This window comes from Canis lupus, chromosome 32 (assembly GCF_003254725.2).
Source record: "Canis lupus dingo isolate Sandy chromosome 32, ASM325472v2, whole genome shotgun sequence".
NCBI classification, from domain to species: domain Eukaryota; kingdom Metazoa; phylum Chordata; class Mammalia; order Carnivora; family Canidae; genus Canis; species Canis lupus.
This window is the reverse complement of record NC_064274.1, coordinates 2791464-2817191: the sequence shown is the minus strand read 5'-3', so window position 1 is coordinate 2817191 and position 25728 is coordinate 2791464. Positions and strand designations below refer to the sequence as shown.

Below are 25728 nucleotides of genomic sequence, written 5' to 3'. Positions count from 1 at the left end.
TGCATCTTTTATCCTATCTTTTTTTTCACTCCCCTTGACTTCAACCAGAGCATTACAGGGCTCTGCATTACCAACGCCTCCAAAGCTTTTCTCTCTTGCCTTACCTTCACCACCCAGCTTCCCTGCCTCCCTAACTCCACAGCTTGCTGGGATCTTCTTTCAACTTCCAGGAGCCTGCTGTGGTATTGCCTTGAGAAGGTCTCTGACCAAATCTAATGGCTTCCTCTAATTCCTTTTTTTTTTTTTTTTTCTAATTCCTAACCTACTGGAGATCTCTGCAATACATGACACTCCTGTTTGCCTTCCTCCTTGATGCGCCTGTCTTCTTTTAGTAAGTTTTACCCTGGTGCTCTTCATGGCCAGGTCCTTGTCCTCCACCACTGACTGCCTGATACATGTAGAGATTCCTTACAACCCTCGCCTTCTGCCATCCTCCTAATCGAGTCTCTTTCTCTAAAGAGACTAGACAGAGCTGTTTGCATCGTATTTTGGTATACAGCTACTAGAAGCCAATGGAAAGAACTTTAGCAGTCTTAGAGACTCCAAAATTACTCAAGGCCTTTGCTTCTCTTCAATGCCTCCATATCTCCTTCAAGCCTTAAGAAGGCATCACATCAATTGCCAGACACATCTATCACACTGCATGATGGAGTACCGGGAAGCACGGAGAAATCAATAAAAGACGCCTGAAGATATAAAACAATCAACTGCAGGTTGCCCGAAGCATCACATTAATGCAAGGAAGTTTAAAGTTTTACCTTACAAACAAGACTATAACTACCCAAGTCTGGATGTTGGACTCCCTCTTTTTATTCATGACCTGTATTAATTCCTTATTCATTCATCCATGGTTTAAAAAGTCTTACTGAACACCTAACCCTATGAACAGATTCATTCCAAAACAACAAGCTAAGTGATCCCATGTTAATGCATTCATGCAACCTCTCTTCCCAACTCTCTCATTTACAAGCCCCCAATGGAAGACCACTTAAATATGCTCTGAAATCCTGCTCTTAAGACAATCTGAAGGTTGACTGACTTTTCTTAAACCAATCAGAAAAGAAAAATAAATTCCTAAAACCTAGGTAACACCTCTGTCTTGAGAGCTTGAAGTCAAAAATCTCTTCATAGGAGAGAATTCTTTGGGAGAGCTCAAAATGAGTAATGGTGTTCAGGGAAAGAAGCCAGAAATCAAAGCTAAAAAGGGCTTAAGGATTGCTACCTGTGTTCTAACCTATAATCAGAAAAGTATAGTTCCTTAGAGCAGACTACAGAACCCAGGTGGGACAGGCTACAAGTGGCCAGTCCCACTGGGTATCACCTGTAAGCAAGCTTCAGGCTCAAGTCTGGGGGCCACTGAAATCTTCTGCCCAGAAGAGGGGTTGAGTGTGGCCCAGATAAGAACCTTGAAATTTTGTTTTTCTGAATACAAAGTGAGCCATGGAAGAAAATATGAAAAACATTTTTACAAAGTATAAATAAACATAAAAACCATCCTAAGTAGCCTTTTCAGAGTAACTGACCACTAACATTGATATTTTTCTCTTAGTTCTTTTTCTATATAATTTTACATACATGACTTTTTACATAGATGAGATTATATTAAATGTCATATAATATTTTTTGACTCAATACCATCAGCATTTCCATACATCATTAGGAACTTTTTGTAAACATCCCTTTAGGAACTATATAATATCCCAGCCTTGAATAAATAAACAAGAAATTTACCATTTTTCATATATAGTTGGCCCTTGAAAAATCAAGGGTTGGGGCGCTAACCCCCTGCACAGTCAGAAATCTATGCATAACTTTCGGCTTCCCCCAAAGTTAAGTACAATTAGCCTACTATTGACTGGAAGCCTATTGATAACCTAGTCAATTAACAAATATTCTATAAGTGATATGTATTATATACTGTATTTTTACAATAAAGTAAGTTAGAGAAAATGTTAAGAAAACCGTAGGAAGAGAAAATATATTTATAGTACTGTACTATATTTATTTTTTTAAAAAATCTACAATTTAAGTGGACCCAAACAGTTCAAACCTGTGCTGTTCTAGAGTGAACTGTTTAAACATTTACTTCCAATTTGTTCACTTTTATAATTAAGGCCCTGGTAAGACCTCTGTGCATTTTAGATTAGTTCCCAAAAGACATTGTCAAGAATGCAATTCGTAGGGGATCCTTGGGTGGCTCAGCAGTTTAGCACCTGCCTTCGGCCCAATGTGTGATCCTGGAGTCCTGGGATCAAGTCCCACATCAGGCTCCCTGCATGGAGCCTGCTTCTCCCTCTGCCTGTGTTTCTGCCTCTCTCTCTCTCTCTCTCTCTGCATCTCTCATGAATAAATTTTTTAAAATAATGCAATTTGTATTTTTTTGTAAAGATTTTATTTATTTTAGGGGAGTGCAGGAGTTGAGGGAGAGGGAAAGAGAAACCCATGCAGACTTTGTACTGAGCATGGAGCCCAACATGGGGCTCAATCTCATGAGCCTGAAATGATGACCTGAGTTGAAAGCAAGAGTCAGACGCTTGACTGACTGCACCACCAACACAGCCCAATTCATATTATTATTATAGCTCATTTATTGAGCTCAGAATATATATCAAACACTATACTAATCATTATAAATGCATAATCTCATGCACAGTTTGCAAAGATGAAGTAGCTGATGTTATCATCCCCTATTAAAGATGAAGAAATGGAGACTCAGCAGTTAAGTCATTTGCTCACACATGTCACATCCACACTGATTCCAGAGCATATACTTTTAGCCACTACAGGCATGAAAAAAAAAAAAGTAAAATTCTTAATAGGTATTACAGATTCCATTCCAGGAAGTTCATATCAGTTTACATTTCCAAGAGTCACTCATGAGACTGTTTCCTCATAACTCTGCCTGCACTAAGGAACTGAAAAGTAGTAAAACAATCTTAATTTGGTTGGTGAAAACTGCAATTACATTGTTGTTTACATTTATATTTCTTTTATTATAAGTGAGGCTGAGCATTAAAAAAAACTTTCAAACAACAAAAATGTTCAAATGTCTACTATAGTCAGACAGCTTTCAGTACGGTCAGAAAAATAACCCTGGATATATAATGATAATTGAGCATGAAATATGTGTTATCAGACAATAATTTGAGATATCAACCAATGAGTTTTTTCTCATGCACTGTAAATAACTGTCCCCATTGAACCAGGAAGCATGAGCCATCATGTGCTCCCAGAGAAAGTTACCAGAATGAGATCTAAAAGATACCAAATTTATAGGGCTGAGGGAACAGATGAAAGATGGAAGAAAAAACATACTTGAATGTGCCTTGGAGCTAAGAGACCCAAACCCTCCACCACCACTACAACCCCTACACTCCCCTTTCCTGTACCCCAGCCCAGAAAAACCCTTCAATCTGGAGAGTAAGAAGAGGCAGAGAGACCATTCACTTTACCCTTGCCCTCCCTTCCCAAGGAACAGGTTGGAGCCAGCCAAGTGGAATATTCAACAATCCAACAGTAAAGTGGACTTGTGCTTCTTGCTTGAAAAAGGGTTTTCTCCAAATTGAGACCTGCGTCACAGGCCAATAGAGAATGTGGAGAATAATAAGATGCAGGACTGCCACAAGAGCATTACGAACATTTTGTAAAATGCGAAGGGGTAAGTACCAAGGCACCGTGTAAGTCTGTCCCAGGGGTCCCCACTCAGTCCAGGAGACAGGGAAGGCCTTCTGGATAAGGTGGAGCCATGAACCCTGAATGGGGATTAGCTGCAAGAAAAGCTGGGCAAGGTGGTGACAGGGTTTGGAAAGGGTCCCAACAAGGGGGAAAGCTTAGGCAAAAAGCCAGCAGCCCAATTTCACAGGATACAAAACAGGATGCCTTCAAGTAACTGAGTAAAGTTCAAGACGGTGGGATCTTGAAGAACATACAAAAGAGCCACTCAGGACCTGACTGAACCAATTGTAGAATACCCTAAAAGGAAGCACGTGTTGTATCCTAAAGGCGATTGGGAATGGGCTTGTATATGTATGTGTTCTTCATCAGTCTATTTACAGAGGTCTCTATGTTTTTATTACAGATTTAAATGAGAAACTGTGGTATTGAAGGTAACTAGTGATGAGAGAAGACATGAGAACCATAGCAAAGAACCAACAATCCAAGAAAACTCTGACATACAGCAGCTCTACAGAACCTTGCTGGGGAGGGGTCAGGGATCCCTACTATTTCCCCTCCTTCCCTCCATTATGCCTAGAAGACCATCTCTGTTAATAATATCCTGATGCTGAACTGTTCTTATGAGGCTTGTGCTAGACTAGACATATGAAGTATACTATAACATAAGTATACAAAAGCTATCAAGACCAGGAAATGAAGATCTTAGGTTTCCCTTGAGAAGGAAGGCCAACATACCAGTAGTTTGTCTTTCAGGCATGACCTGGGAAGACCTTTCACAAATTCCAAAATACCTTTAAAAATTAATACAATGTAGGATTTGGCCAAATCAGGAGTAGCTAGTAGGGCCCCCACCTATTTGTTGAGTGAAAGAAAAAAAAAAAGGGCTATTGGAGTCAAAATACCAGGAAATTGTAGGGAATTTGGAGGCTCATGTGGATTGCACCTCCTGGTTTACATAATCCACTTCAAACCAAGAGAAAGGGCACCACTTGGCTATGTGTGTGACAATTTACTACTGTCTTGTCGGTAGAATTTGAGATAATGACAAGAGAAATATCCCCATGGCCAAATGTATTTTTTAATTATACACTCTAAACATAATTAAGAGGTGGCATGAACCCCATCTTCAGGCACTGCAGGGGATGACTGTGTGTCCCGGGGGGAATGTTCTGACACCAGTCACTTCATGCGTAGTGAAATCCATAAGAGTATTTTCTAAAAATTAAGCTGATTTGGAGGCAACTCTTGCGTTTTTCCTGGTAGGTGGCAACTGCCTGACAAATCCTAATTCCAATCTTTGCTGGACCCATGCTGTAGGAGCACAACTGTCAGAAATCGTGTCCTTAATATGGCAGCAGTATTCACAGAGAGGCCAACAAAGCACAGAGGAGTTCCCCTTTATATAATCCTCCTCACCTCACCTTCCGTGCCCATCCCCCTCTTCAGGTGACATTTGGAACAATTTCACATGATACACAAGAGGAAGTTTATACTGTTACTGCTTAATTTGAACCAGGGCTGCAGTTACTATAATAGGGGAATTGAGTTTCCAACCCACCAATCTAACAGCAGAGGCTGGATTAACAAGGATTAACATCCCATCCTAAAAGCCCCATCTGTAAGGTAAGGCATTTGCATCTGACCTTACTGTCTGTAATCAAACAAGGGGGCTAACCTCAAATATGTCTAAATGGTGAGTGTGTATCCATTAATTGCTTAAAAATAGCGCCTATTCTGGAGGCCTTCTCTCTGAGTCCTAGCATTGCTACTAAGTAAATCCTTATTTGTCACCATTTCAATTACAGTGAAGAGTCTTTAAATATAAGACTCATTAAGGGTGACAAGGAAAGAAGAGAGACTCAGGATATGTTTTTGCATGGCCTGTTTCAGATTACTGGTATATAATAAGCATGTGGTAGAGGGAAGGGCAGATGGAATTCAAGTTGTTTGTACTTGTGCCCACTTGCTAACGAACCCAGTGAACTGGCACTTTAAACAAACAAATTAATGAACACAGTACAAGGGAGACTGGAAATGGAGTATTAGCTTGGGCTGAAATAAATACATTTCTCGTTTTTAAGCCAGCAGAGGATTCCATTTGTTTTCTAAATGTTCACAGCATGCAGACATGCTAAAAATTTAAATAGCTAAAAATATAATATTTTGACTCAGCAGCTGTAAGACCTCTAATATGTCACCCTGCAGCTGTAAGGAAATTACATGTGGTCATCACTGTGTGATGCTTTCTTCAAATCACAAAGGCTCTGCTTCGAGGATCAGTGAGGATTACTAACAATGATGATGGATGGGAGCACACGGCAGTGAAAGGACTTATTTCATGTCTTTGGAGCAAAGTCAAAAAAGCTTGAAGATATTAAAGTAAATGTGTATTGTGGAAGCAATGGTTTTGGATGTTGGTTTTATGGGGCAGTGACTCCTTAGCAGATAAATAATGACCTATAAAGACAAATTTAGACACACAGTGAGTTTTTAATAATGTCCTGTCAGTCGATTAGGTTCTTAATGCAACCACATTAAATGCGTTTGGAAGCAGTTAAAATAATCAGCACTTGTGCCTGTTCCTCATCAGGCAAAAAAGAAATGATTTCATACCGGAGTTCAAGGCTCTTAAACTGCATATAGAATTTGAATTCTGATGCCACTTTTACAGTTGATGAGGTACTGCCTGTGAGATAGGACAGAAGAAACCCAGAAAATAACATACAGAGGGAGAAGAGAAAGAAGTGCCCTGTCTTTCCCCTATGATTGCTTTGTCCTAGCCCACCAGGGAGCTCTTACAAACCACGTGTTCTTTCTGCAGCAGCGAGAGCTAGTGCCAGATGTACAAGCAAAACCTCTCTGCTCAGTTGGTGCCAGTTCTTGCTGCCAACCAGGGGTCATGAGCACCACTCCTCTGTGTATATCAATGCCTCCTACCTCACCTTCCAGCAGTTTACGTCCTACTGTTGGTTTTACCTCCAAAACAGGAAAACATTTCACTTCAATGAACATTTAGGGAATGTCAGTTGGGTGTGAGACGCTATGAAGTTTCCACAGGAGACAGCTTTGAGTCAGACTCAGCATCTTCCCTCGAGATGTTCACAACAGGGTCTACAGGAGGAAAGCCACACCTAAAATGTAACAAGTGTCTTCAGAGGACCAGAGAATATTTTATCCAAAGAGAATAAGAAGGAAAACAAACAAACAAACAAAGAGAATAAGAAGGACTTGAACTTTGTGAGATGTGGCAGTGATCAGATTGTGGAATAGGGCAGGGAAGGCACAGGGTTAACTCAACTGTTTTCAATTATGCCGAGTGAAAAATCAGCAGTGAGCAGGTGAATAAGAAATTCAGAAGATGGAAGGAAAGGACTTGGTGGGTTAAGGGGAATGAAGATGGGGTTTTTGAGTATGGTGTTCCTACGGATTAGATGTCTAGGAAGTAGACAGGTAGAGAGTCTGGAGATGACAATCCCATAGGTACTCCACATGGACTCCAAGGAGAAAACAGAAATAAGGACTGGTTTGAGGCTATAAGAGGTGTCCCCATCCCAAGGAAAGGGGCTGGGTGGGGTCAGGGAAGAAGGAGGATGAAATCAGTAACAGAAGACGAAATAACTGACTGGCAAAACCAGCCCCTGAAGGTGATGTGCCCTCAAGCTCAGGTCACAGACTGAGGAGCCAGGGTGTGGGGACTCCTTTCCCAAAGTAAGGAATGAAGAAAAAGTGGTATTTAAGAGAAGAAGCAGAGCCACTTGAGGAGAAAAGGTAAGGAAGGTTTTTTGTTCTTTCTCAGATTATGCTATTCTTTCAAATGAGAAAGAAAGCAGAGATGTGAACTGATCTGAGTGAGATTTGAGTCAAGGGGAGGTATGGACAGCATGTAAGGAAAGGCACAGTGGGCCAGATGACGAAGCCTGAAGAGAGCTGTAAATAATATGACTACCAAGCAGCAGAGAAGGTCTTACTGGACCTAAATCAGGAAATGGAAGCCAGTGACACATGCTCAGCCATGTGCCCTCTGAAGAGACACTGCTTCCGTGCCTGGCTCTACCACTTGTTAGCTATGAAACAATGAGTAAGTTGGTTAATATCTCTCATCTCAGTTCTCCTGGGCTATAAGAGATACTACTAATCATCCAAGGCTAGTGGTCAGGATTAAATGAGATAATATATGTGAGGAGCTGGCACACAGTAAATGCTCAATAAATATTGGCCATTATTAATTATCTGCAGTAGGCCCAGTTGGAACAGACACTGGTACTGGTCATCATGCCTATGTCTAAGTCACTATTTTTGCCTAGAGGATGTAAACCACAGAGATTTACAATTTACATGCATGTAAGAAATGTAAGTAAGTACAGCCATAGCAATCTTGCCATCTTTAGTACTGAGAGGATGACCCATGGGTCTAAATTCAGTTGTGACCTTAATTTAAGCAGGACTTGTGGTTCTTATGAAGACAACAGCAATCCTGACTGCACTGGAAGCCCTGCCACGTTGAAAACTTGGAAGTAAGGTCTTTCTGTAAGGTAATATATCGTTCAGTAAAAGCCACATGAATATAGTTCTTTTTAGTTTAGGAAGGCACAATTTAAGCAGAGGTCATGTCCTTTTTTTTCTGGAAGGTAAAGTAAAGAAACACCTTGGAATATTCAATCAACCTTTGTTAGACAATGTAGTCTCTTAAATAAAACAAATTGGGAGAACAAGGAAGAGACAATCACTGAAAGTTCTGTAGAGAGATTGGATATACAATTCACAGTTCAAGCAATAGGAGATAGGGTGACAAGATGAGGAATAAGAAAGTACATTGCCAAAAAAGAAGATAAGGAAAATAAAGTAGCAAGTGTTTAAAGAAAAAAAAAAGACACTAGAAAATTGAAAAAATATAGATAGAAGAATTGGACCAGACGGAATGAGGTGGGAGGTGAACAAAAAAGAGATAAGAAGCCATAAATGGATCACGCTAACAAGAAAGATCCTTAATATAATTACCATGCAAAGCATTAGAAGGGGAGTTTAGTCATCATTAGGATGTCAAATTCGAGTCACTCATTTACTCAGCATTTTTTGAATTACCATCAATGTGCTAGTCAGTCAGTGCACTGAGAATTCCCACATATTAAGAATTCCCAGCTCTAGAAGGACAAACATATGGTCTCATTCATTTGGGGAATATAAAAAATAGTGAAGGGGAAAGTAGAAAAAATGAGTGGGAAATATCAGAAAGGGAGACAGAACATGAGAGACTCTGGGAAATGAACTAGGGGTGGTGGAAGGGGAGGTGGGCAGAAGGTGGGGGTGACTGGGTGACGGGCACCGAGGGGGGCACTTGACGGGATGAGCACTGGGTGTTATGCTATATGTTGGCAAATTGAACTCCAATAAAAAAAAAAAGACAAAAAAAAAAAAAATTCCCATCTCTACAGGAAAGGATCTTGGGATGATCACATGAAAAGATAAATGAGAAAATGTTTTGAAAAGTATGAAACTGGGATCCCTGGGTGGCGCAGAGGTTTGGCGCCTGCCTTTGGCCCAGGGCGCGATCCTGGAGAGCCGGGATCGAATCCCACGTCGGGCTCCCGGTGCATGGAGCCTGCTTCTCCCTCTGCCTATGTCTCTGCCTCTCTCTCTCTCTCTGACTATCATAAATAAATAAAAATTTAAAAAAAGAAAAAAAAAGAAAAGTATAAAACTCCACAAACACACCAGTATTCTTACAGACAATAACATGAGAAACAGACCCAGTCCCAGCTGAAACCTTGGATCTCCTACTCAACTTCTGGTGAGCTGAGTAGAAATCCATGGTGATCCTCTTTTGGAGGATCACTGTTAATATTAAATGGCAAAATATAAAAAATGAAATCTTGCCATTTGCAACGATGTGGATGGAATTAGAGGGTATTGTGCTAAGTAAAATAACTCAATCAAGAAAGACAATTATCACATGATTTCACTCACATGTGGAATTTAAGAAACAAAACAGAGGATCATAGGGGAAGGGAGGTAAAAATAAAAGATGAAATCACAAACCATAAGAGACTCTTAACTGAGGGTTGCTGGATGGGAGGTGGGTGGGAGGGGGAGGTGGGGATGGGCATTAAGGAGGGTAGGGGATGAGATGAGCACTGGGTGTTATATGTTGATAAATCATGTAACTGATAAATCACTAAACCTTTGAAACCAATGATGCACTATATATTGATAAATTGAATTTAAGTTAAAAAAATAAGTGGCAAAATGCATTCAAAGCAATTAGCACAGCACTTGTCACATATTAAACCCACTGAACAGTCACCTATTATTAGATCCCACAAAAAGATCACTCACAGGGAATATGATCTAGTCAGTGCCAAATACTAGGTAATTGGTAGAAACAATCAGCACACTAGGAATTACAGTGTGGGAGATGCCAAGAGGAAGCTGGTCCTAGAAGGGAAGGGATGTAAGCCAGGCCATGGGGAATGGATGAGCAGGATTTTGATGATCAAAATAAGGAGTAACTGCTACACGTTTATAGTAGTGTATACCTCTTACCTTCCTTTCAGCTTGCAGCCGCAGGAACAGCTACAGCAAGATGTAGAGCAGTGCCAATGCACCTGCCCCACGTGCAGAAGCTGCTGTGAAACAAGAACTGGCTCTCACCTCTGGCTTCAAGTCACTGTGCGTGGAGGCAGAGAGCTGGTACGCAGCTCACATGAGGCTCCTTTCCAGCTCCGTAATACGTTCAACCTGAACTGGGGTTTTCATTGCTTGATGTTGCAGTTGCATCAGCTTATTCCAAAATGAACATTTGTTGCTCTTTTAATTTGGGCATTTCAACTTCTCCACCATTTTTTAGGGCCCCATCTTTCAGAAATTATGACAATAAATGGGGGAAAGTCATGGAAAGGACTTAAAGTTTTCCTCTTATGATTTGGAAGAAAAATGTTAACAGGTTTTCTAATTAGTCAACAAATGGTTTCCACTCAGGTTCAGAGAACAAACACTTCTCAGACCCGACACTGGAAGATAAGTACTGATTACTCTTCAGTGCTCTCAACAAGCAAGAGAGTAGCAAACCTGAGCCTCCTTAGTGACCCTCTCTGCTTGCCCAGAGGATGGAAGGAAGAAGGAAGGAATAAGAAAGGAAGGAATGAATGGAAGGAAATCCATAATCTGAGTATTGGTTCATTATTTTATTTTACCTTTAGGGAGTGCCAATAAATTGTCAAATATATTAAAATCATTGCAGGGCTTCCCGAAGATTGTTCTGCAAACCACTGGTTAGCTCTGAGAGGCTATAACAAATAAAGGGAAAGGGTCTACAATGAAATGTTTGAGCAACGATATTCAGCCTCCTTCATCTTAGAGATTCACAATGCTCATCTGTTTGCTTAAGGTCCTAAGAAATTCTGCAGTAAAGAAAGGTGCTTAACTTCATTTAACCAAGAGTTTCCCAAATGTTTTTAGCCAGAATCTTTTTCACATCCGATACCTATTAACCATTGCTTAAAAATTGAGTCCAATGGAATACAATACGAAAATGCTCAGAATAATATTGTTTTACTAACACTTGTTTTCTTTTGCTTACATTCTGGTGTAGATCGATAAACAAATGCAGCATTTAAAAAATTACTGCATAAACAAACAAAATTTAACCCTTCAGAATTCTATAACCCTAATGAATCAGCTGTTTACAATTTTCCAGTCTTCCCTTCTTATTATTCTCAGTATTATCATCTCTTTTTCTACATAATTCAAAAGTACAACCATCCCATTAGGTATTCCACAAAACCCAACACATTTTTTAATGCATCTGCATTTGGATATTTCCCCTCATGTCTTCTTTTTTAATTTTCACCCTCTTCTGTGAACAAGGGAGAGTTTTTGGCTGAGAAAGACAAAGGAGAAAGCACTTGAGGCTTTGGAACTTGAGGAGAATGTTGTTTAGGCGTGGGCAAAATATAAACAACAAAAATCTATAAAGAAAAAGCTTTGCCTTCCATAGCACTTCACCATGCCAGATACTATTCATCCATTCTTGCCTCTCACCTCAGTCCATTTATCTTTGTTGAAAACCTTCGGCCTTGGCCTAAATCTCCCAAAGCCTATTTGCTTTGATAGACTCAGAGGAAAAAACCCCACACATATAATATCTCCATACGTGATAACACATTGAGGTTTTTGGACCAGTTCCCAGGATGTGTTTACTCTTGTCTGTGTGATAGATTAGATGTAATTTTCTTTCTTAAACAGCTAAGTGCAATTAAGAGGTCTCTGATTAGGTATAGCTTAGCTAGAGAGTAAATCCTGTGAGTAAATCCTACCACCCCATAAAGCTTACCAGTGATAGAGGAAACAGGGGCTAGAATTTCCCAAGGACGAGGAACATGTATTCCACTGATGACACCGCATATGGCAAAACATGTTCTGCTTTGTCTATCATCACAGCACTCCTCCTAACACCTTCCTGAGTTTAGATAAAAGTCATTGAAATGTTCCAAGAGGTCAACTATGACCTAACTAAAGCAACACTTGAGTTAAAAAATGTTCCAGGAATTTAGGTTCAGGGTAAAATGAAAATAGCAGCTAGGTTTCTGGTGGCTACAGGAAGAAACCTGTGTTCATTTAAACCCTCAACCCCCTCATGGGGTCCATGATGTACCCATAGATGTCCAATGACCACCCCAAATTCAATTTGTCCAGTCCAAGCACATAATCTTCCTATTCTGGCCCTTAGTAAATAGTACTCCCACTCCTCGAATTTATTTGCCTAGAAATCTTTTTTTTTTTTTAATTTTCCTAGAAATCTTGATATCATCCCCCAAACTCCCTTTCCCTTAGTCCCCAGGATGAGACATTGCCAACTTCTGTTGCTTCCATTAGGCTGAACCATATCAAATTGCCACTATTTGATCATACACGCACACAAAACAGTGATCTCACACAGGTTGACCTAACAAAGAATTAATTCTTAGTGAAGCCATTCCTCCTTCCCTTCAGCAATTTTCTCATGAAAGGCTTCATCTCTCACCTGAATTCTTACAACTATTTCTTCAGGTCCCTCTGCCCCAGTCTTGTCCTCTTCTACACAATCTTCTATGGATCTTTCTCTTCACGGAAATGCAACCACGACACTTCCCTCCATAAAAACCTCCAAGAGATCCCCATAGCCTTGATGACAAAGTACATTCTCCTTAAAACAGAATGTGCAAGGTGGCCCTCATGACCTGGCTCTGTGTCCTTCTGCTTCAGGTACTACCACTCCCACACTCAGAGCTGCCATTCTGTTTAATTCTTTGTTGATGCCCAAACAGATAATACTCTTTGGCCCATTATTTGGAATGCTCTCCCCTCCAAATCTTCAAACCCTTCTACTTTTTACTTATCGTTCAAATTCATCTCAGTAATGATATGCTCCAAAAAAGCCTTCATTACCCACCCTGCTGCACACACCCAGTGAGGGTTAGGGTCCTGTCCCATAGGTTCATCTCATATCCACAGCACTGTATTCAACACATATGTTCTTCTTTCACTACATGGTATGTTTCCTAAATACAAGCACCGTATCTTATTCATGTGGGCATCGGCAGAGCCCAGCACAATACCTGGACCTGGCATGGAGTGTGTGGTTTAATAAATGTTTGATGAAGCTGTAAATGAATGAATTCATTACAATGCTACAGAGAGAAGTGGGAGGAGTGTGGAGCGGGCATATATTTATCGGAAAAGTAAACTTTGGGGTCAGTGCAGTTCTTTGCCCAGACCAACAACTGAAATTATTGGTCAAATTTTCCTATAACAAATACTTATACACCTATAAGTCTCTATTCAAAAGGATTTCCAAGCACCAGACAATGGTAACCTTACTTCAGACCTTTACTTAATATATCTAATTCCCAGTACAGCCAAGGTTTGTCCCTTTCAGCCTATTTTAGAAGGAACTCTTCTAGGGCTGAGGATTTCCAAAGTCATTTAGCCTAGTCCCATGATTCTTTATTCTAAGAGTCCCCTATTAGCCTTAAAAAATTAATGCAACTCCTAATCACCTAATTTGCTATCAAAGAGGGCTCTGGACATTGGAAGAACAGCATTCATTAAAAATTAAACTTTTCCAATCTCCTTATATAAACATTTACTTATAAAGTATGCCCCAGCATAAAATTTTTAGGGTGCACATACAGAATAGGTTGGAAATAGAAAAGCCACATGAAGGTTGACCCTTCTAACTCCTCTCTCTGACTATAATCTCTCCTTGCTCTAGTCCGTCTTCCACAGCTTGCAGATTTCCTGCCCATCCCACACACTAGGTGAAGTCACAGCCCTCTCCCAAACTCTCATTGCTCTACTGCCCACAAGATTCAGTTTTCAAACTTTCTAGTTTTTTCACCTAGAACTTTGGGCTCTCTATACCCTGGTTCCAACTTAAATTTTCCAACCATTGCATCTAATGTGCCTTAACACAAACTATGCTCTTCAGCCAGGTTGGACCACTCACTGGCCATGAATGGCCCACATATTCCACCATCTGGCCTGTCTCCTGGGAAGCCACACACTGAAAGCCTATCTATCCTCCCTCTAACTAAATCCTAGTTACTCTTCAGGAAGAATCTTAGGTTTCACCTTCTCCACAATGCCTTTCATATCTTTTAATTCTCCCTTCTCTGGACTCCTACAACCCATACTGCCTGTAGGTGCTATCATCCATAAGTTGCTTTGTACTGTTTATTAACTGCAGTCGTGTTTGGGTTCATCTCCTTACATAGCGTGAAAGATCTCTGTGTCGCCTCAGATTACAATTCAGCACCTTGAGGGTTCCATGTAAATACCTGCAAATATATTTAAAACACTTAGATATCAGGGTAGCTGCTCCTTCATATCATAACGTAAGAAGCAGTTGCTGAACTCATGCTTACAAACTATAATAAAAGTCAGGCCCTACTATCCCGAGATTCTTCTTCAAGGATAGGCACTAATGCCTCCCATTTGCCCACTTCCCAAGTCAGTCCTGACTACAAGTGGCAGTGCCAGCAAGAGGTTCATACACTACAGCTGTGAGGTATCTCCTTAGTCTCAAGCCTGGCCTCTCCTGTGCTTCTACTTTTCATTGCCCCTAAAATGTCTGCAGTCTTTACAATTGGGTTTTACCCTGAATCCTAGCCTTTTTTGGCTACAGCCCTGCTCCTGACAATCCAGCCTTCCTAGGGTATAGTCCTTTGATCCCAATGTCTAGTCATTTAGCTAAGGTCATATTCAAAAAGAAATGGATCACCCAGGACCATGGCACTACCAGCCACATTTGGAGGACTGTCACTGAATTGCTGTGTCTCCACCCACCAAAGTGGACAACTGAGTCCCAGACTGAATGTGCTTGATTCGTACTATGATCTAGACAACTGACCACACCTTGTCCCTGCCCAAAGATAAGCCCCTACAGACAGATCAACTTCTCCAGTATGCAACTGACCAGATCCTAGCCTTTTCACCTTTCCCATGGCATCTCAGATGCCTCCCAGTCAAGGCCTTCAGAGCTGTGGCAAAAGCTACTGCAGGTAAATCTCTTCAGGTTTCTCCTACAATATGGGGACACCTGGATGGCTCAGCAGTAGGGTGTCTGCCTTCAGCTCGGGACATGATCCTGGGGTCCTGGATCGAGTCCCACATCAGGCTCCTTGAGGGAGCCTGCTTCTCCCTCTGCCTGTATCTCTCTCTGCCTGTATCTCTCTCTGAGTTTCTCATGAATAACTAAATAAAATCTTTAAAAAAAAGTTTCTCCTACAATATGGAGAAATGGGTCAAGAATTATGTAAGAACCCACTAGTCTGTAAATTCTTTTCTCTGGACTATAAGTTCTTTGAAGGCAAGGTCATTGTTTCATTCACTTTTTTTTCTTTCTTTATTTTTTATACTCTGAGCATCTGGCCATGAACAGACACTCAAAGCTATTTGTATGAAGGGATGGATGAACACAAACCCTATATGGCTTTTACATTATTATCCAAATTCCAGGCTACTTTCTTAACATACACCTCTTTGAAATCTCAGTTCTAAAATGAGGAGGAAAAATCCCATCTCCTGAGATACAGTTAGTCTCTAAATTTTTGTGCCTAGGGCCAATGGCAAAGGTTCTCCACAGCAAGAGGCAAAAGATAATATAGACAAGAGGGAAAGAGTCTTCAGAGTGATTGAAGCAACGCTGTTGCTATCTGAAGCTGAAGTATACCACATGCATATAAGGTACTATTATTGTTACTTCAGTCTTCATTAATATGAGGTTCTAAATTTTCTCAGGAATTTCAAGAGTGTTATTAGAAGATTCCATTAGAATCTATAAATATTTACTAAATATCTTCTAGGAAGCAGTAAAGTTCCCAGACATGAGACAAATGCCTCCCAAATAAAGAGCTCTCAATCTGATGACAAAGGACAAATACAAGAGAGCCTTCTTAAAGCTGGCATGAAGAACCCCACCCTTTGGCTAGTGATTTCTAAAACTATGAAGGAGATCCTACTCACCAGCACAGTACCCCACCAGGTTGAGGAACTGCTCTTCTTTACAGCTGCTCCTGCAGCTTCCACCAGCAAGAGTGACATGAGGGTGACAAGAGATACAGTCAGATTCCGATGGGCCGTGGCACTGTCTGCAGGTGGGGTGGCATTCTAGGGAGAGAAACAAGAACCAGGACTGGAATTAGCACCTCAGCATGTGAATATATGAAGTGTTAATGTACTCCACAAATTACATTAAGAGTAGACTTCAAACACTCATCATCTTTTGAAGATTCCTGAGCAAGCCTGACCTACCCTTAGGCACAACCAAAAGATGACATTTCTGGTGTCAGTGACAATACCATCCATGAACAGTACCTGTAATCTAGAACCATAAAAATTAGAGTGATTGGCTACACATTCCGGAGGGCCCAGCATGACCTTCCCAATGTATGTAAGAAAGATCAAGGTCACAAAGCAGGGGCAGCCCGGGAGGCTCAGCGGTTTAGCGCCACCTAAATCAGCCCAGGGCGTGATCCTGGAGACCTGGGATTGAGTCCCACGTCCGGCTTCCTGCATGGAGCCTGCTTCTCCCTCTGCCTGTGTCTCTGCCCCTCCCTCTCTGTGTGCCTCTCCTGAATAAATAAGTAAAACCTTAAAAAAAAAAAAAAAAAAGAAATTCCTGGCAGGAAAAGGGGAACCATACATAGCAAGGCACATCAATACTTCTCACTAGAATCAGATGCCAGCCAAGCTCTCCCATCAGGCCACAATTTGGATGCCTTGTGTTAGCAGCAACACTTAATTAAAATACAAAGAACAGAAAGTCCTCTTCCTGGAGGTTATCAGGAGCCAGGTTTGAAGTCAAAGCTAGGTTTTCCCCCCAGACAAAGCACCAATTTACTAACAGGTACTGCCCTGAAAACAACAAGTAAGTCCCAGGAGGTGCAGGCAATGAAGAGCAGGACTAGAGGAGTAAAACAAGGTTGCAGCCGCATTTGCACTGCCAAGGCAGGCAGCAGGAGCAAGTGCATGGAAGGAGATCTCAGAATTTCTCTGCCAAGGATGAGGTCTAAGCCTGTCGGATTCCAAGAGGAGAGGAGGGGAGGGGAGGGACCTGAGCTGGGCAGAGCTTGCTGGAACTGATGACAAAGAACTCCCTTCTGGCACAGAGCTGGTGGAAAGCAAAGGCACAGATTTCAAGTACAGTCAACCGCTTTTGACTTCTTCTGGCATAAGGCCAAGAAAAGATAAGGCGTTATGTAAAACACACACACACACACACACACACACACACACACAAATAAATAAAGCGAGCAAGCAAGCAAACAAGAATACACACTTCTGATTAGAAGGCTAGGATCAGCTATAACCCCTCCTCCATTCCCGAGGCCCAAATGGGGAAAATGCTGGCCCAAAGGATACTCGAGTTCTCAGGGTGATTTCCACCTCCCAGTTCTTCCTCCCTGTCAGATTTCCAGTGGCCTGGTGCCCTGCCAACTCAGGGCACCATCCATCTGCTGGTGGCAGGCTGGCAGAGGTGGAGACAGAGGAGAGTGAGAGCTGCTCACTCGTGACTCCCCGGCAATTTCACACACGAGACAACCAACTTGGCTAGGGTCAGGGCACACCAGGGCAGATAACAGTCTGCAAGGACAAACCTGATGACAAAGAAACCAGAAACAGTCCCACTGATCCTGAGAGAGAATCTAAAGCAAAGCAACCCATCAAGGGCCCAGAGGGATTAAAAAGGTACTTGGAAAAAGAAAATTCTAGAAGAAATATAATACTGATCTTCAGTCATCTAGATTTGTATTTACATTGGATTTCCTCTTTGGAGTTTGAGGCTTAGATGGACCTAACAAGTATTAATTTATTTATAAAATATTTTGTGCACTTATGACATGTTTCCTGACTCCAGAAACACGTGCCATACAATTTTATAACAATTGGCTTCTTCCTCTAAATGAGCCTCAACAGTCTATTTCTAGAAATAAAATAGCTATCATGATAGAATGTGTTTTGTCTTATCTTTTCTCCTATAGATACAAAAAAAGCTGGGATCCCTGGGTGGTGCAGCGGTTTGGCGCCTGCCTTTGGCCCAGGGCGCGATCCTGGAGACCCGGGATCGAATCCCACATCGGGCTCCCGGTGCATGGAGCCTGCTTCTCTCTCTGCCTGTCTCTCTTTCTCTCCCTCTCTCTGTGACTATCATAAATAAATAAATTAAAAAAAAAAAAGCACAGTGCTACAATAAGGTGCTTAAATTTTTAGTATTTTGTCAATCCCAATAAAATTCTAAACTAATCTCAACTAGTAATTTCTAGAATCTCTGTCGCTGAACTATAGAAAGGTGTTGTTAAAAACACATTGGACCGACACATCAAAGAAGAAAATAAATATCACCCTCTCTTTTTTGCTCTCTTAGGCTGTAGCAAGGGGAAGTGGGGCTGAGAACTATAGAGTTATTGCCACATGCCTAGTCCTACACAGATGCATTAGAACCTGCCTTTAGTAGCTTGTCTCCCTGATGAACACCATGAAATCCATCCCTCCCTGTATGCAAAGGGTAAAGCTGACTCCAATTTTTCACTTCATCCATACTTCGCTATTAGAAGAACAGAACTTCACTTGTTCCTCTCACTCTATACCTAACAAATTAAAGACAAGGATTTATAGTCCAACCCTAGTCCCCTGGTATGACAACATTTTAAATTACAGAGCCTGGCTGCATTACAAAGACAAAACAATGGCATAGGGAACATGCCCCAGCATGTTACATACTCACCTGTGCAACTGCCTTCCTGGTTAAAGTATCTATCTGGGCACTGGGAAAGACACTGTCCATCCAACAGCACTTGGGAAGGCCAGCAGGCTGTGCAGTTATGTGGGCTCTTCCCTGCACACCTGAAACAGGATTGGTGGCAAGCTGGAAGATGAAAGATAAAGCAGAGGGGACAATCAGGAAAGCCACCGTATGACAAATGTAGTAACTCTGTCTCTCCTGTTAACATTTCTGGGTTGGAATAAGTTCTGCACATCCACTTAGTCTTTCCAAGGACAGGACACACATCTCACATACTTCTTTCAAAGGCCGTATCTTGCAAAGCAAGCATCTGTGGGACCCAGATTAAGTAAGGCACAAACGCCACGAAACAGAAGTAACCATTTGCAGAGTCATACATTTCTTTCTTCCCAAGTTCCATTCTCAGAGAATGTCAAATAAAGACCAGGAAGCCATAAAACAGGGCTCCTTCCATCAGGACAGCTCCTCCTTCATCACTAGACAAAGGGCTGTTTATCAGGCTGCTCAAATTACAGAGAACAGTGACAGAAGATTTACTTACAAAGCTTTAGATGGTGCCTACTCTCTAATAGAGACTGGACGTACACAGGTGAGAAGAATCGTCCAACACTGTGAGCTGCTCAAACTAGCTGCATCAACAGACACACAAGCAAGTAACTGGAATACAATTAATGGGAGACAAAGTATAGTAGAGGCAGTAAGAGCATCACATTGCAGTTCTATGTGGCCTTGACTAATTTATGTAATTTCTCAAGACTCCTACTTTCTCATGTATAAAATGAGAATATAAACTGTACATCATGCATGGGGTACTGTGGACACTAATTGGGTTTGATACATGTAAAGCGTAAAATTCTTAGGACAGTGCTAAGTACATTAACAAGGGCTTAATAAATCTTAGCTGTAATTATTACCATTAAGTGCCATGATACAAGTACCCACAGGTGTAAAAAGGAATGTGGAAGCAAAGACATCTCTGCTTGTCTACATTAGACCTTTAAGAATAAAGGGGATCACTGAGAGGGGCACTTGGCGGGATGAGCACTGGGTGTTATGCTATACGTTGGCAAACTGAACTCCAATAAAAAAAATTTTTTTTAAAGAATAAAGGGAATATTTGTATCAATTCCCAAGGGTGGAGAGTGTATTAATCATGCCTTTTTATTTTCTGTATTTCTGAAACTTTGACATCTGGGGTCCTGCAAATCCCGGAGAGACTGCCCTCCCAGGGCTAGGAATTCCTAGAGATAGTAAATGACTAGCCTGGAAGAGTATTTTTCATATGCTAACTAGCCAGCCCCTTGTCCACACACCCATCACCTCCTCTATCACTCACACCACTAACTGTACACAGTCCCTATGCCAAAGCCCACTGAAGTTACTCAAACTAGCCAACCCTAAACTGCTTACCAGCCCTCACTTGTTCCTTTCCACAGAAAGCACAATAAAGGCTCTTGCTTACATTTTCCCCTCATTCCCTCTGCCTTTTAACCAACTCTAATGCTTCCTGGTGTGGCCCCTGAAGAGCCTGCAATGCCTCCTTCTCTTGGGAACTATGAGTAACACATGCTTCTCAATGGCAACTGTCTCCTAATCTCTTGGTCTCATCATATAAAAATAATAATAATAATAATAATAAAACCTCCATTATGAAACAATTAGTCATTCACCTACAATCATTCATTATTGAGTCTCAAACAGGTCTAGGTGTTGGGGATACAATGTGAATAAGACAAATACCTGATTCTTTTTTTTTTTTTTTTTTTTTCCTGATTCTTAACCCATGTGGATGATCCCACATTTCAGGCCACCTTCTGTCCATCCAGTGGACAAGATCCACAATGGCAGGGACCATACTGAGTCTCCTCTTTTGCCTTTTCTATCCCTTCTATCAAATACTCAGACAGAGACCAGCAGCTTGGAAGAACCAAATGTGATTTTAAACCAGTGAAGGTTTCCATTTCTGCCAACCTCCAATAGAAATGCAACATACAGTTTTTGATGTTCCACTAATATAAGCTGGGATGTCCTGGTCCAGTGGTACTGATAGTTAAATATTAAACTACTGATATATGGGTGATATACACTGCTGTCCTAAGCCTTCTAGTGCTCCTTGAAGCCTCAGCCTTATTACTCTAGCATCCTATCTCATCCATAAACCAGCACCTAAAGGTTTAAACCTCCACCAGGAGGCTTCCAGTACCCTTGTTCCTGAGCTAAAGCCAGTACCCATTTGGATTGGGCAGTAACTTGCCTTACCGGTTGATAAATATTTTTATTCTTATTTCTGGATACACTGCAGAGCTTTATGTCTATTTAACAGTATTTATTACTATATGAAAAACAGCTAGAGCTCCAATTTTTTTTAAAGATTTATTTATTTATTTATTTATTTATTTATTTATTTATTTATTCACAGAGAGCAAAAGAGAGGCAGAGACACAGGCAGAGAGAAGCAGGCTCCATGCAGGGAGCCCGACGCGGGACTCGATCCCGGGTCTCCAGGATCACACCATGGGCTGCAGGCAGCACTAAACCGCTGCGCCACCGGGGCTGCCCTAGAGCTCCAATTTTTAAAATGATTTCCTTTTTTTTTTATATTGCCTTGTAAACAATTCTTACTAGCACAAGTCTCAGTAAGAAAATTTGCCCCCAAACATTTTCAAAACCACTGAGAAAATATTTCCTTTTCAAAAACCAAAAAACAAATAAGGTAAGCAAATATAAAGGGAGGGTACATATTAGCCCATTCTGTAAGACACATTTAACACAAACGAATAAAACAGCATGTAAAAGAAAATCAAGTAGTAATATTTCAAAAACCAGCTAAATTACACTGTCAACACAAAGCCTTCCAAGGTGATTTGGGGAAGCAACATACTTAACACATATTTAGATATACCTATGATAATACCAATATGTTTATATTAGACTTTACAAGGTTGCTAAAATCCCTAGCTCTTCCTATTATACCTCCCTAATAAAAAGGAAATCAAAGCCTATCATTGTGGAATTGAAAACTAGGAAAAGATGAATTAATGTCTCACAAGCACACAACATACTTTATTTCATTGTATTTGGTCACAAAGTCAATGTGATAACCTTGCTCAATGTGAATAAAGATCATTATTGAATTATATAAAACAAGGAAGCAAAGAGGACAAGCAAGTTGAAAGACTGATGGGCTAAGAATCCTACAAGAAAGTCCCTTTGTCATCCACTAGATCTTAGATGCCATGGCAAACTTCAGAACTGCTGTCATTAGAAATGTTTAATAACCAAATGGATAATGAGCCTATTAGTTGCTAAGTGGCACAGAGGGAAAATGATATACTGGGTGACCACACTGTCAAAGTATTTTTTTCCTCTACAATGCTCTATTTCTGTAAGTATAGGCATTTGCATCTTTAAAACAATCTCATGAAATTTCAATTCGGTGCCGGTTTGAGAAATGCCTACACTATTTCAGTGACTTTAACGAGGCTCTATCATTCTATGGAAGCTGCTTTCATAGCAGGAGCTCTGGTTTGAAGTCTAAGATCCTTCAAGGAAGACTAACTCCATTACAGGGCATATATGGAAAAGATTTCAAAGAAGTTCTATGAATAATTTCCCCATGTATAATACTACATTTTTAGAGAATGGCTTTCCAGTTGATGGCTAAGTATATTTCTGAAAAAGCATAACAGAGCAGCTTAAGCATTAAAATGTGTTGGCATTAAAAGTGTTCTTAGATGATTGTAAAGTCTAATCAACTTGACTCCAATAAAAATTTTACCTAAAATAATTAAAACATCAATTTTTGTTCTATTCTATTCTACTCTTACTCTATTCTATCCTGTCCCCTGTTTAAATTTCAGACAACAGAATGCCCAGGTGCCTCAGTCAGTTAGGCATTTGCCTTCCACTCGGGTCATGATCCCAGGGTTCTGGGACTGAGTCCCACATAGAGCTCCATGCTCAGTAGGAAGTTTTCTTCTCCCTCTGCGCCTCCCCCCCACTCATTCTCTCTGTCTCTCATAAATAAATAAAATCTTAAGAAAAATAAATTTCAGACAACAAACACTACTACTTTTTTCAATGATATAAAAAGTGGTCCAGCATCTCTACTTTCATATCATATAAAATTTTCTGACTTTTCAAATCAAAAACAATTTTTGAAGTAGACTTCTCTTGAATTATGATGTAAATATCAAAAGTCCTCTAGGAGGGAAGCCCGGGTGGCTCAGCGGTTTAGCGCCGCCTTCTGCCCAGGGCCTAATCCTGGGGACCCAGGATCGAGTCCCATGTCAGGCTCCCTGCATGGAGCCTGCTTCTCCCTCTGCTTGTGTCTCTGCCTCTCTTTCTCTCTAGGTCTCTCATGAATAAATAAATAAAATCTTAAAAGAAAATCCTCTAGGAAATACAGTAGGAGTACTGTGATAAGGGATGAAAATTGAAATGAGTTAAGTCAAATACAATCTCCCCCTTTCCCTCACCCTCCTTTTCCTCTTCTCTTTCTCTTGCTTTTTTTCTTTTTAATAAGCTGAACATTTACGAGTAAGAATCACATCTTTTCCATATCTGTGATTCCTGTAGTACCTAACAGAGTCATATCATAAGTTCTCAGTCAATGAATTTCTGCCAATTCAATGGGTGAATCTGTAGGTAGGTGGGCCAGTGGGTGGATAGGTGGAATGTGGCAACACTCCTCCAATTTCTTTGATCATTTTCTTTCAGCCTCTCTCTGTTGATGTCAGGAATATTGGAGCTTCCCAAAACTGCACCCTTTGCCCTTTTTCTTCTCACTCTTGGCAAACTTATCCATAGCTTTAACTCAGCCATGCTGGTGAGTCCGAAATTTATGTGTACAGCTATGGCCTTTACTCTGAACTCCAACCACACAAATCTAACTGCCTAGGGGATATCTCTATTTGGTGTTTCAATGGTATCTCATCCTCCTCATTTCCCAAATACTACTCATTATCCACTTCCAAGTTCAGCCCATATTGACTTAATGCAAATTATGGCATCATATTTCTCCTGTCCCAAATTGCATTTATTGTCTACCTCTAGCCCCACATCCTACCCACTGCCTCATCTTTTTTTTGTATTCCCTGCCTTACTTGGTAGTCACACGATTTACCAAGACACTCATGCTGAAAATCTTGGACGTTTACTTTCCTATCACCACAACCCATCCAAGACATGGTGATTTTTACTTCCTAACTCTCTGTCAAATCTATCCCAACTTAACCATCTTCATGACCCCTTAGACCTTAAATATCACTCATGATGTAGATTAGTGCAGCAGCTGCCCAACCAGCTCTACTTTTTCTCCCCATTTACCTGCTGCACAGGTAAGGGATTGATTTTTATAAGATGCAAATTGACCAGATTATTCCCCTACTTAAAAACTTCTAATAGTTCTCCAATACCAACACTGTCAACTCTAAACTCCTTAGTGTAGCACATAAAGCACTTCATGACATGGTTCACCCGCATTTGTCCAGTATCATTCCCATAATTTACCACTTTGGGCTTTATACTGCAGGAATACCAAATGCATTGGACTTCTCCAAATACAGCATGCCTTTGCACCTGCTGTTTCCTTGACTTGAAGTGCCCTCTCCCATCTTCTGCCCTGGTGAATTGCAATTAACCTTTCAATAGACTGATGATGTAGTTTTCTCTGCGGATCTTTTCTCATACTCTCTCCCCCCAGACAGAATCAGTCTCCTCTGTTCTCTCTGGGGGATAGAAAGATGAAAAAGATTAAGACCATGCTTTAAGGAAAGCATGATCAAAAAAAAAAAAAAAAAGGAAAGCCTGATCAAGTATGGGAGGTTGACATGTGAACCAGGAATTAAAAGAACATGAGGCAACTTGTACCTTGTGCCTACTGTCATCTTGCTCTTGGGGAGCAAGAATTTCCTGACACCTCAAGGTCCTTCTAGCTGGCCTCAGAATCAAACTGACATGAGACAGATTAACAAGAGAAAATCAGATTTAATAGTATATGTATGGTGAATCCATACAGACATGGAAATTCCAAAGACAGGCAAAATGAGGAATATACATCATTCTAAACTGAGGAGGGGTTAGGGGCCTGAGACTTCAAAGGGAAGGCATGCAATCCTCAGGAGGATGAAAGAGAATGTTAGGTAAACAAATGTTTGCTGGGCCATTCAGAGACAATCGGACATACAGAAGACTTTGATCAAACAGACCTTGTAGACCTCCCTGTCTACCATACCCAAATTATATCATGAGAGCTATGCTGATAGCTCTCTTCCTTCTCCATATAAATTCTTTTTAGGCAGTGGTGGGGAAGGTAAAGAGCTTTTCCTGAATCTTCTGGGTTTTGAGTGCTTTTTAACTCAAAATAATCTTTATGCCAAAGCGGCCATGTTGGAACAGCGGGCCCTCGGCCCCTACAATAGCATATGTCATGTTCTTCTTATTCCTGGTTCAGATGTCAACCTCCCATACTTGATCATGCTTTCCTTAGGGTATGGTCTTTATCTTTCTCATCTTTCTCTCCCCAAAGCTGAGCACAGTCATTTTGTAAAAACAAGAAGGGAAAAGTGAAGAATATTGAACACTACCAAAAAGCATGTATTTGCATAGCTTATGTCAGCACTCTGGGGACTACATTAAAGAGTGTTGCTTAATATAGATGCCATGTATTTTATTCAATTAATGCAAGGGGATCCCAATTTCATAAATGCTCTTAAGCTAAGCAGGCAGACTCCTGCCCATTTATTTCTTTAATTAAAACTCTGCCTTGCGGC

General features: G+C 40.9%; 1 protein-coding gene across 1 annotated transcript in view; it reads right to left on the bottom strand.

Moving 5' to 3' along the window:
* The window catches only part of FRAS1 (Fraser extracellular matrix complex subunit 1), a 434524-nt gene that overhangs the window by 185562 nt on the left and 223234 nt on the right, over positions 1–25728 (bottom strand). Inside the window, exons 19-20 of the mRNA XM_049104909.1 lie at positions 18938–19078; positions 16177–16320 (exon numbers count right to left, since the gene is read on the bottom strand). Of these exons, the coding sequence (XP_048960866.1) occupies positions 16177–16320; positions 18938–19078 (285 nt within the window). The remainder of the gene's footprint in view (positions 1–16176; positions 16321–18937; positions 19079–25728) is intronic.